Raw genomic sequence first — 11,316 nt, forward strand, 5'->3', positions numbered from 1 at the left:
CTAAACCCTGTGGCACAGACAACTGATACTGCGAATACAGTTACGAATAACTGAGGCTCATCTGCTGTCGAGTTGTTCCCGCTTGACAGTGTTGCCAGCTGCCAGCTTGATTCGCTGGCACAAACACTGTACGAGATTCAATACTGCATATGGGCATTGCTACGGACTTGATTTGACATATTTAGTATATTGAGACTTCTTCCACGATCTTGGTCTATGAATATAGAAACAACAGAGAAATCGTAAAAATTACAATATTCAGGGGTAGTCCAACCTGGCCACTAACTCATAGAGAACGAACCCAGGCCGGCGATAGTATTGCGCTCAATTCCTGGATGAAACTAGCCAGGTTTCTAGCCGGTGCTGCCATGTCAATTATGGTCTGCGAAGATTCCATCCCAGCTTTGTTGCAGTGCCACTCCATCTCTCGTCCACTCTCCCGCCCGCACAAGAAAGAAGAGTGGATGAGATTTCAGTCTACAAATTCGGATCAAAACCCGAAATCACATTATAGCCCGATATTAATTAGATGTGTCTCAAAGTCTCATTTTCATTTCGTTGTTGCCTCCAGATATTGACTAGCCAGATCCTTGCAGTATTCCCCCTAGACGTGATATGAGGTCCTTATGAATCTTCCAAGCATAGTCGACAATACGATATCCTTGCTCCCGACACTTCAATAATTAGTTAGTGTCATCATCCTCGACCTCGGACTTGATCTCCTTCTTCTCCTCCGACTGAGCTTCCTCCTTGACTTCCTTGTCATCCTCATCATCCTCATCAGCCTTCTTGGAAGACTTCTTAGAGGGGCTGCGAGCGGTGGTGGTCTTCCGTGGCTTCCTGACAGCAGCAGGAGACTTTCTTGGGCTGGAGGTCGAAGCAGAGGGCTTGCGAGGACTAGGACCAGCTCCAGCGCCATCACTGCGCCAGCCGTGACGGACGGACATCTGACGGAAGCGCTCCTTGGCGCATTTGGCGTCCTTGAGACTGACCGTGTTCGCGACAGCATCCCAGTCTGCGTCCGGCTTCTGGGTCATATTGTCGAAAATTGCCTTGATGAATCGGAGCTCACCATCAGTGAGGCCGATGGGGGACCCATCCTGATCGGCACTCTTCTTGGGAGGCATGATGATTGATCTGTGGTGAGGTTAGAGATGATGATGAAGATAGAATAATTAGAAAAGCGACATACTGGTAGGGATTGGTGTTTGTAATGTGTTATTTGTGAAAAGTGTCAAGCTTGTGAAGCAATGTGCAGATGCTTGCTGCGTGTTGGCAGAGAGTGTGGTGGAAGAGGAAAGGTTGGGAGGGAGAGGAGTGGGAGGGTGGATATAAATATTGGCAGGCTGCAGTGAATATCCCAGGGCTACGGCAAGCCTAGGTGCGCCATAGTGAGGACAATAGAGTGAATTATGGCGAGTTGGGTAGGTGAAGTGAATGTGACAATAGCTTGCAGTGCCAGAGCACATGCAGCGAGAACAGGCAGCGAGAAAGGCTAAAGTCCAGAGCTCGTACAATTCGCACAGAATGGAATGGGCAATTCGGAGCCCATTGATTTTATCTATTCATTACAGCTAGCAGATTCATCTTCAACTGTCCATGATATCTCCAGTTGAGCTCGGAACCTCCAGCCTGACACTCGTCGACTGCGAGTCGGGTCGTGAGAATATATCACTACAAATTATCTAAGGCGAGTCACCAAAACTTGAAATTAATTTGAGACGTGGTAGAATTGTGATTTGATTGTGTTGTTGCCATACTTGGCTTCGTGGTATCACATTGCCGTAGCTAACTCCTCAGATCGTATATCCCTTCTGAATGCCCCAACTCTGACTATAAGCAACCATAAGAGATCGTAGTCTCGATACGAAAGGCCCAAAAGTTCTCTCAGCCGTGGAATTACTGCTGGAAGAAGGGGAAGTTGGCGGGATCGATATCATCGTCCCCAAGGTCTTCCTTCTCCGGAGTCTTTTCCATCTCACGGTCCTCAGCCTTGATGCCGGCCTTGACCAGCTCGTCCTCGTCTTCATCGTGCAGGAGGACAGCCTCAGTCTCTTTCTTGACCTTTGATCTGCCCTTGCCGCTACGGGGAGTCTTGGCGACACGACCACCAGCGGTCTTCTTGGGGGTTGTAGGACCGCGGGTGGGAGCAGTAGTCTCAGTAGAGATACCGAGCTTGCGCTTGACCTGGCCGAACCGAACCTGTAATTTTTGAGTCAATATATGAATTCAGATGATAGAGTTGATCATGAGATGATATGCGACGGCATGGGCAAAGGAGGATGATGGCAACTTACCTTGGCGACATCTGCGTTTTTGAATCCAGCCTCAGAGGCGACAGCGTTCCAGTCAACGTCAGCTTTGTTTCGAGTGTGCTTGACAATGCTGAAGAACAGCATAGCTTCGGCGGCAGTGGGCTCTTTCTTATTGTTGTCGGCCATGGTAGCGTCGTGCTGTAAATAGCATTAGTCTGAATACTATTGACACCTCAGGTAAGTGTCAGGTATTCCTTACCGTTGTTTTGAAAGTGAAAGGGGATGTGTTTGGTTGTTGGGTGTTGATAAAATGGACAAAGTATAAAGCAAGGACGGTGTGGAGGAGATGAATCTGGGCGTGGAGGAGCGATAGAAATTTAGGCCTAGATCTTGGGGAAGAAGAAATTCGAAATTTAGAGAAGTTTAGGAGCTTTAGTAAAGATGCGATCAGTGTTCTGCTATAAGGGATAAGTTGAGAGAGCTAGTGGGTACACCAAATAACTGTAGCGCTTTATAAGGGCGAGAACTTTCTCCTGAGACTGAAGCCTATGGTTCTCTTGTTACTATAGTTATGCTGTTGGTGAGGTTTGTCTGTGTTTGGCACTGCTTTAAAGGAACTATATTACTGCCAAGTGTAAGTTAGATTTACAAGCCTCTGCCAAATCAGAATGCCAATATCACTACACTTGTATGTAACTGACATGATCAATATAATATGAATATGGGCACATGCTGTGTAGGAATCGATAAATGATTCTCTCAATTAGACTGTGAGTTAAACGCTATTGTACAACTTCCAGAGCAATATATAAGTTTCAGCAAAGCAGTCTTCCAGTAACTGGCAGTCTTTTCATCCTTGAAATGATGTTGATCCTAGTAGAGACTTGTGATAATTGTCTTTGATGGACCAAACTTGGAAATTGTGTAAAGCAGAACCGTGACAGAAGGACATAGGAAAAGCAACCATATCGAATAAGCAATTGTCATCAATTCATCAAGCAAACGCAGTCTAACAAATCACCATTTTGTACACAAGCAACCCTCTATCCGTGGGGTTTCCATGCTTTCCGTGTGGGTATTAAAAAGAAGTGTCGTTGAAATGGTCAGGCCATTCAGAGCTGCAATCCGCCATGGAAGGGGCGCCATTGAGATCAAGGGCAGCTGGGCTCTGTGCATCGCCGAGGGCCGAGTTGTAAGATGTCTCATTACAAGCGGCGTCAAACGTATGAAAATGGGACTGCCCCATGGCCATGAAGTCATGGATCGCTGGTTGGGCCATGAAGTCAGGGGGGCAATCCATCGAAGGACCAAATCCATTTCGCTGTCTGGTGTCTTCGAGTGAAGCAGGGTTTATGGAAAGGCCTTGTTGCATATCATCACTGCAAGGGGTGAGGAATCGAGAACTGCAACCAAAGTCGTCCAAGTGGTCGTTGAGGAAAGGGGAGGAAGTAGAGGCGGGAGAGAACTGTGCCATGTATGCATGTTGGTTCTGTTCTTGCTTGATGATAGGGCTCTGGCGAACCTGAGCATACGATGAGACGCTCGAACCTGACTCAGAGTTTCCGATGCTGTTCTTCTTGGGCTGTTGTGTCTTCCTTGCCTTTGTCACCCGAGACTTGTCTGTAGAGTCGGCAGGACGAGTTCTCTTCTGTGGCTGAGTGCCAAGGACTGTGGTTTTGAAACGAGCAAAGCGCATCCTTGCGGCATGTCCATTTGTGATGGGTTCGATGAGAACAGGGTCTGAGGCGACTTGATTCCAGTCGATCTGGGATTGCCGCCGTTAGGAGGAGAAGCAGAGCAACGTTCACGATAGAATAAACTCACATCCTTAAGGTTCTTCTGGTTCAAAATGGCTAGAAGAAACCGGGCCATGGCGTTCTCGCTGTTGGGAGCCATCGTAGATAGACTTGGCTGATGTCAAGGGGAGAGGAGGAGGAGAAGTGGCGTGTGGCGGTGGAGATAAGGCTGTCAAAGGAGGCAAAATGAGGAGAAGTGGAGGGAAGGATATATAGATTAGAACATGAAGTGTAAACTTTAGGCAGCTTTGGCTGATGGATGCCTGACTTGAGCGTGAATTAACTTTTCGGGATGAGTATATTGACCGAAAACGAGGCTGTACGTTTTCAGATCAAGACTTGATTCGATGGAGTCTGTTATCGTGAAACCGAATGCCGTGAATTCGATAAGAGGGAATCGGCGAGGCTGAGGCACACTCAGATACAGATCGAGTGGACGAAAAGAGTTATTGATGAGTGGACGATAAACGGTGTGGCAGACGTTGAGGGTTTTCTGACCAACGGGACGGACGAGGCGGGAATAGAACAGGCCAAGATAGTGTTCTCGGCGGAAAACCCGTCGTTGAAGAGGAGGGTCAGCTGAGCGTAAAGTCTTTTATGTATGCATATGTAGCGTTTGGATTGCCTTTTGAGTGCTAAGTTTGGAGTTGATGAAGAATGTGATGTGAATGACACGATGCAAAGGTGAATGTGGCACGAAGACACAAAGAGGCAGAAAGAGGCAAGCGGAGGAAGAAGGGGATGGGAAGAAGAAAAGCAGGAAGGGATCCGTATTATATGTAGGTAGACAGGCAGATAGTGCCTACTAACGTATGAGTCGTCTGGGCTGTCTGCTAAGATCCAATCCAACCTAAATGTGATGCCACACACACCAACTTACATCCATATCTTATACATACACCTACACACCTCCTTGTCCCGTCTCTGTGGGGGACTAAAACCAGGCAGATACAGGGGGGCCCCGAGCATCCCCGTACAGGCACAGTACAGTAGAGAGCATGGATCGTGCAAATGTGCCGTAATATAATGCGTTGCGCAAGCCATTGAGAGAAAATGTCTGAGAATGCTACGATCCATGATGCAGACGATGCTCCATAGTTGCCTGTTCCTCCTGTCGGATCCAGGCGATCCCTCCCGTTGATGGAAATTGGGGCGCGACGAGGGGCTGCGGTCTGCGCGAACACCGCGTAAAGTGGTTGCTGACCCCCTGCTAAACCCACTAAATTCGAGTCTAAGACCGCCGGGCTCCAGCGCACCACGGCCCCTGTCTCCAGGGCAGGGTGTGCTGCAACCACTACAGTTCAGCGGTGCCGCAGGTCCCATGGAAGAATTGCTTCCAGATGAGATCTCAAAGGAGAAAAGAATACATGACTGATCAATTGAGACAATGATATGCTCACTCTTAACTTGAGTTCATTTGAGACTGGAATGTTTAAGTTTAAGTGGTTTTGCTCAAAACCGGTCTAGCTGATCTTCCCCTCTTTCATCACTCTTTTAATTCTCGTAAGCTGAAGGTTAGTAGCCAGCCAACGGCAATTGACAAGAGCAAGTTTTCTAAATAGACACATAATGACAAGCTAAAGCATACCCGAACAGGGATTACAAGCCTAGGAATGGGTGAAACCACAAAGTGTGACTCATTGCGCGGGTCACCGACGAATGGTTAACAGCACATTGGGCATACAACATGCAACAACGCAGGGGGAAAACGATAGAGGACCGGGTTGGGCGACTTGGCGATCCATGGCGATAGATATCCTGCTCAGATGGCCTCGTGGTAGTTATACAGACAAATGTTTAATTGGTTAGGGGGATGAATTGAGCTTGAGCTCAAACTTGTGGTGGTGTGCAGCAAGCTCAAACTGAATGCATGTTTTAGCAGACTGACTACTTTGCTTGTGATGAGAAGAGAGAGATCAGAAAGAGCAAGGATCGGGGTCTCGAGGCCCAAGAATGAAAGAAATTGCAGCATGCAGCCGATCCGCCGAGGTTTGCTTTGCCTGTTTGCCTCTTGACGCTCAGCTGAGGGGTGTAGCCTAGAAAAAAGTTGGTGGTCGCAATCGGTCACGACGACGATGAAAAGCAGCAATTCAACGACCGCGAGAGCTTTGGAAGTCGGGAAAATTCTTGAGTATATGAAGTGTAGCTGAAACATTCATCTCTAGTAATTATGAAAGCTTTCATGGTCGTGTATCGCCCTCGATTCAATGTCTGGTCGTTATGGAGGGCATGAGATGAAGTGGGTGGGAGACGCGACGGGCGCGCAGTTGGTGGGACCTTGCTCAGACTCATCGGGACAGGAAATGGGAACGAAAGCACGTGAGGGGACCTCGTAGCCTGTCTCCACTCCGAAGTCATCTTTTCTTGTCCCCCTGAAATCCCTTGCTTCGCTTTGTGGCGCATGTTGGCGGGTCCCCTCCCTCTGCCACTCTACCACTCCGTCCGTTTACCAGATGGTCTAACGTTGAGTTTGGCTAATCCTCTTTCGGCACCGTTTGTTTACGTTGGCATCAATGGGGTTGTCGATGTGATTTGCTGGTCTTTGTTGAATCATTGGGGGCCTTTGCTTTGCTATCACAACTACAAAATAACCTGTGATGTACATGTCTTACTTGTCGTGCTGTCCAATATGTTGATTGAATTTACCATTTTGAGTTGGTATGAAACTGAGGTACACAGCAGCGACAAGCAAGTCAAAGAGTACTGTTGCCCGACAACTACTCCGTACTCCGTACTTGACTCGACAGTACAGATCTAAGTGAGCAGTCAAAAAAGCAAACGTACATACAGTAGCTAAGTAGACACTGCTAGAACATCTCGAAAAAGCAAAACTCTTGAGCCGATCACCCAATTTATCTCGATTGATAGTTAGGCTCTCGACTCGGAAATAATATTCATCCGGATCCGAAGTGCACTGCCCTTTGTATTCTTTCCCCGGGTAATGGATGTCTAGAAGAAGCTTGGACCATCATTATCCCCCCCAACCTCGCGCCTCAGCGGGCTCCCCCATTCCCTTAGCAATTTCTACCTACACTATCAATTTTCCCATTGATTGATCGATCCAAGCCGTTGCCTTAACAGCGTCTAACCATCTTCAGTCGCGTTGCCGCCTTGTAACCCATCGTTCTTTGTCACGTCGACAATTGCTCTATTTCCCTTGAATTCAGCATGAATAGTAAAAATTGGAATGACAGAGCTGACAAAGACTTGTTCTTTACTATTCTCTCTGTCAAAAACATTGGCGTCATAAGCGGCTCAGAATGGACCACCATTGGTAACCATATGAGGAGCCTGGGTTATGGCTTCACCAATGAAGGCTGCCGGTGAGTACTTGTCTCTTTATACTCCCGTTCTTGTCTATACCCAATGACTTTGCCATTCTTATAATCTCATCACATTTTACTCATCACGATGTATAATTCGTGCTGGTGGTCGTTACGCGTCAAGTTGGCTTATACCTGAGTCGTCCGTTTACATCCACTTATTATCTATCACACATCATCACATCCTTAACTCACCTCATATATACCAAAAACCCTACTCAACTCCATCCAACTTCTCAAATAACACAGACCTAACATGCATCCAGACAACATTTTCAGGGGCTTCGCAGAGCTCAGAATAAAGCAGAGACAGCCGGACCTAACGGCGATATCATACGCAGGAATGATCCGACTATGAATCCGATCACCCGTCGTCCTGGTCCTGGAAGAGGTCGGCCCAGGAAACAGCCTCCTGTTCCTGTTCCAGGAGCTGGAGAAATCCCCACCGATCAGCCCATGCCGGTTGGTATCGCTCCTGGGCCCAACCCCATAGCTCCCTACCCCCATCCTCATCCCCAGGCAGTCCAATCTTATGGTGTGCCGCCTGGCAACCATCAAGCTGGCGCTCATCTACCAGCTCAACCCGCTGCACAGCCTGGCAACATCTCTCCTGCGATTCCTACTCAACAAGTTCCTTCCCCCAGCAACGTACCTCATGTTCAGGGTCCGATAACTTACCCAAGCCCCCCTCGTGCCCCTGACACTCCCCAGGAGCCTGCTCATCTTCATCCTCTTCAGCATGCACAATCCGGTCAACCTGGCCAACAGCCTCAACCAGAACAGCAACCCCCGCCTGGCCAACAGCTCCAGTCAGAGTTTCAACCTCAACCAGATCAACAGGATGAACCTGATCAGGCTTCGCAACCAACTGCACAGCCTCAGCCAGAGCAGGAAAACTCAACTGAATACCAATCCCAGAATGTCTCCCAGGAAGCTCCTCGAGAGGCCCGTGAAGAAACCGATGCAAGTGCTGCATCTCACCATGCTCCAGTGGAGCAGAACGATGAGGACTCTCAAGCTGCTTTGACCTCGGAGCCTCTGCAACATCCCAACGAGGATATCGATGCTGATGGCGATGCTGATGGTGATGCCGATGCCGATGCTGACGCCGATGTTGATATTGACGTTGACGCTGACGCTGACGGCGAGGCGGATATCGATAATGATGAGCCGGCCGCTAAACGGCCACGGTTAAGTTCGCCTGAACCCCCCAAGGATACCGATATGGATGATGAAGCTGTCTTGGCCCTGGCAGCTCATAACGGGTCTACAGACTTTGCTTCCGAGTAAGTATTTGTCAACCTCTTCATTAATGATCTGTTAACTAATCCTCTTCAGTTTTGCTACTTATGGTGAGGCATAGCAACCGACTTTGCTTGTAGAATAACATTGATACCATGGGCATTGGCGTTAAAGAGTAGGAGCTTCTTAAATTTCCTTTGCATTTGCAAGGGGTGGGATAGAACTAAGCGAGCGAGGACTGTGTTTTTGGAGAAAGAACATTCTTGGTGCGTGTATAATATGAAAGAAAAAGGGCTGGGATGTAGCGAGCAGAAGAAAGACCTGGAGTCTCTTGGCTGAGAGCGTACATCATTTCTCTCGAATATGTCGAAATTTCAGTAGTAGATAGGACAGTAACAATGCCAGCCATGTAGAGTGTTTCTATTATCACTGATATCCGCAGTGCGAGGCAGTGCCTGAGATGCAGGTTTCCAGTCACTACGGTGGTGCTTGTGCTGGGACAATGACAGCCGCTACTTTCAGAGTATCTCTGTGCTATAAGGTTCATTGTTCTCTTTGGGGATATAAATTCATCTCACGATCGGTTCTACCCAGCTTTCTTCTCTTCCCACCACCATCACCCCTGACATCTGGACTCCCATCTGCATCTTCAACTTCAAATCTACCGAATCAATCAACGACAAACGATCTTCAAGATGCCCGGAAAAGCGAGTGATTGGGACAACGCCGAATTCCTCCTGGATCTCGTCGTTGGCCTCTACACTGGCGCTCAGGTCAGCGGGGGGTTGACTCCTCCGGTCAAGTCGTCTATTGAGGAGTATATCAAGGGGCGCGGATATACCACCTCTTTTGACGCTGTGCGGTAGGTGATAACATTTCCTTGCTTTGTCATTTGTGTTTATGCTTTGATTTTGATCGTTGAGCTGTCTTTCTGCTGTGCTGCTCTTGAAGTGATTCACCCTGATTCACTTCGAGGTTATGCCAGGCTATTCACATTTTTGTGCAAACATGGCCTCACTTTCCACTCCTCCACTCTGTTCTAAGCCTTAGGGCTCAGTGAGTACAAATATCCTCGCGGGGGATATCATCTTCTGTTGCTTCATCTTCTCGTCTCCTCAACTTCTCAACAACACTGAGCAAACTCCGTTCTTCTTCTTCCTCATCAACATCTTCAAAAGTCCCCTTCTCTATCCATTCCCTATCGTCGTCGCCATGGCCAAGCGTCAAGTCATGCAGTGGGATGCCAACGTCCATGAAGACATCCTCATCAGTCTCTTTCAACACATCAAGCCAAGTGCTGAAGACTGGAGCAACGTCATGGGTGATCTTCAACAAAAGGGCTATACCTTCACTGAGGGCGCTCTTCGGTACGATTTCTGACTCTGGCTTCTTTTTCCTGTTGCATATTGGTCACTGTTGTTTTCCCATCCCCCACTTTCATTCATCTCAACTTCCCCTCTCTTCTAACCTCTTCATCCTCTCTCTCATTTTTCCTTCTCCCTTCCCACATCTCAGACAATTCTTCTCTGAACATATTCTCATCTCTTCCTGTCTCTTCATTCAACATCTGGCATCAGTCATTCTCTGCCCAAACAATCCAACATATAAACCCTCTCGCGTTATCAAATCATCCATCATCAACGTCATGGCTCCCCGCGCTGCTGCTGCTCCTGCTGGTGCTGGTAAACCTGCTCGAGGCTGGGATGCGACCTCGCACGAGGATCTACTCCTCGCTCTTCTCGAAGAGATCAAGCCCAACAAGGCTGACCTTACCAACGTCGCCGCGAAGATGCGCAGCAAGGGCTACTCTTACTCCTACGACGCGATCAAGTACTTGTCTTTCTGTCTCTTGCGCACGCACAGTTTCAGAGGTCAGCAGCTAACATGTTTGTCTTTACAGCCAGCACGTCCAGAAGCTGCGCAAGAACCGCGACACCACTGCCATCCAGAACTCTGGTGGCTCCGAGAATGGTACTCCTCGCAAGCGCGCTGCTGGCGGTACGAAGACGCCTGCTAAGCGTACCCCATCCAAGCGTAAGGCCACTAAGTCTGCTTCCATCGTCGACGAGGACGAGGATCTGGAGGATGAGAAGATGCAGCTGAAGATGGAGACGGACGACGTGGAGGGGGAACTCATGTCCCCCAAGGGCGCTAAGCGCACTAAGTACGTTGAAATTCACCAAGTCAACTTCCATGTTCTTTACTGACTGTCTCATAGGTCCGAGCCCGAGGACGAGGTCACTGTTGGTGAGATCTAGGTCCGAATTTCTTCTACCTTGTGAGTTGATGTCCAAATACTTTTTACATATGTTCTCGGCTAATTGACCAACAGTCTAGCTTCCACGGTCAAGGGATTCGGAAGTTGAGTCTTCGACGGATGATGAACATTGGAGTGGTGATCAACAGGCGTATGCCTATCGCAGAGAAATAGGGGTAAAACTAGGCTAGGATGGTTTCCATGTGCCTTGGATGTTACGATGAGAGATTTGCCATTTGAGGGCAATATTACGAGCATGTCTCTGCGATGAATTGACAGATACCACCCGTCCTTTTCTCTTTTTTGTGTAGTCTATCGTAATATCGTGAAGTGTTGATGCACATGTCCCATGTCCCGAGCATCCCTTGCGCATCTACACTTTTGCTGAGTACTCATCGAGATCTCCTCTGGTACTCACTAAAAGCTTTACGATATTGGCAAAG

At 48.3% G+C, this 11,316-nt stretch overlaps 5 protein-coding genes across 5 annotated transcripts; 2 read left to right on the plus strand and 3 right to left on the minus strand.

Moving 5' to 3' along the window:
• Window positions 1–683: 683 nt before the first annotated feature.
• Window positions 684–1,127, minus strand: FTJAE_12254 (uncharacterized protein; the record flags this gene model as incomplete). The annotated part of the gene is made up of 1 exon (XM_037345281.1): window positions 684–1,127. The coding sequence occupies one exon, from the start codon at window positions 1,125–1,127 to the stop codon at window positions 684–686; it is 444 nt and encodes a 147-aa protein (XP_037200711.1).
• A 772-nt stretch (window positions 1,128–1,899) lies between these two features.
• Window positions 1,900–2,441, minus strand: FTJAE_12255 (uncharacterized protein; the record flags this gene model as incomplete). Its single annotated transcript, XM_037345282.1, has 2 exons — window positions 1,900–2,202; window positions 2,298–2,441. The coding sequence occupies 2 exons, from the start codon at window positions 2,439–2,441 to the stop codon at window positions 1,900–1,902; spliced, it is 447 nt and encodes a 148-aa protein (XP_037200712.1).
• An 892-nt stretch (window positions 2,442–3,333) lies between these two features.
• Window positions 3,334–4,151, minus strand: FTJAE_12256 (uncharacterized protein; the record flags this gene model as incomplete). The annotated part of the gene is made up of 2 exons (XM_037345283.1): window positions 3,334–4,020; window positions 4,080–4,151. The coding sequence occupies 2 exons, from the start codon at window positions 4,149–4,151 to the stop codon at window positions 3,334–3,336; spliced, it is 759 nt and encodes a 252-aa protein (XP_037200713.1).
• A 3,068-nt stretch (window positions 4,152–7,219) lies between these two features.
• On the plus strand, window positions 7,220–8,737 carry FTJAE_12257 (uncharacterized protein; the record flags this gene model as incomplete). Its single annotated transcript, XM_037345284.1, has 3 exons — window positions 7,220–7,374; window positions 7,641–8,660; window positions 8,713–8,737. 3 exons carry the CDS (start codon window positions 7,220–7,222, stop codon window positions 8,735–8,737), a joined length of 1,200 nt encoding a protein of 399 aa, XP_037200714.1.
• Window positions 8,738–9,311: 574 nt separating this feature from the next.
• On the plus strand, window positions 9,312–10,874 carry FTJAE_12258 (uncharacterized protein; the record flags this gene model as incomplete). The annotated part of the gene is made up of 5 exons (XM_037345285.1): window positions 9,312–9,389; window positions 9,667–9,983; window positions 10,132–10,446; window positions 10,517–10,780; window positions 10,835–10,874. The coding sequence occupies 5 exons, from the start codon at window positions 9,312–9,314 to the stop codon at window positions 10,872–10,874; spliced, it is 1,014 nt and encodes a 337-aa protein (XP_037200715.1).
• Window positions 10,875–11,316: the final 442 nt, after the last annotated feature.

This window comes from Fusarium tjaetaba (genome assembly GCF_013396195.1).
Source record: "Fusarium tjaetaba strain NRRL 66243 chromosome Unknown NRRL66243_c0000328, whole genome shotgun sequence".
Lineage (NCBI taxonomy): Eukaryota > Fungi > Ascomycota > Sordariomycetes > Hypocreales > Nectriaceae > Fusarium > Fusarium tjaetaba.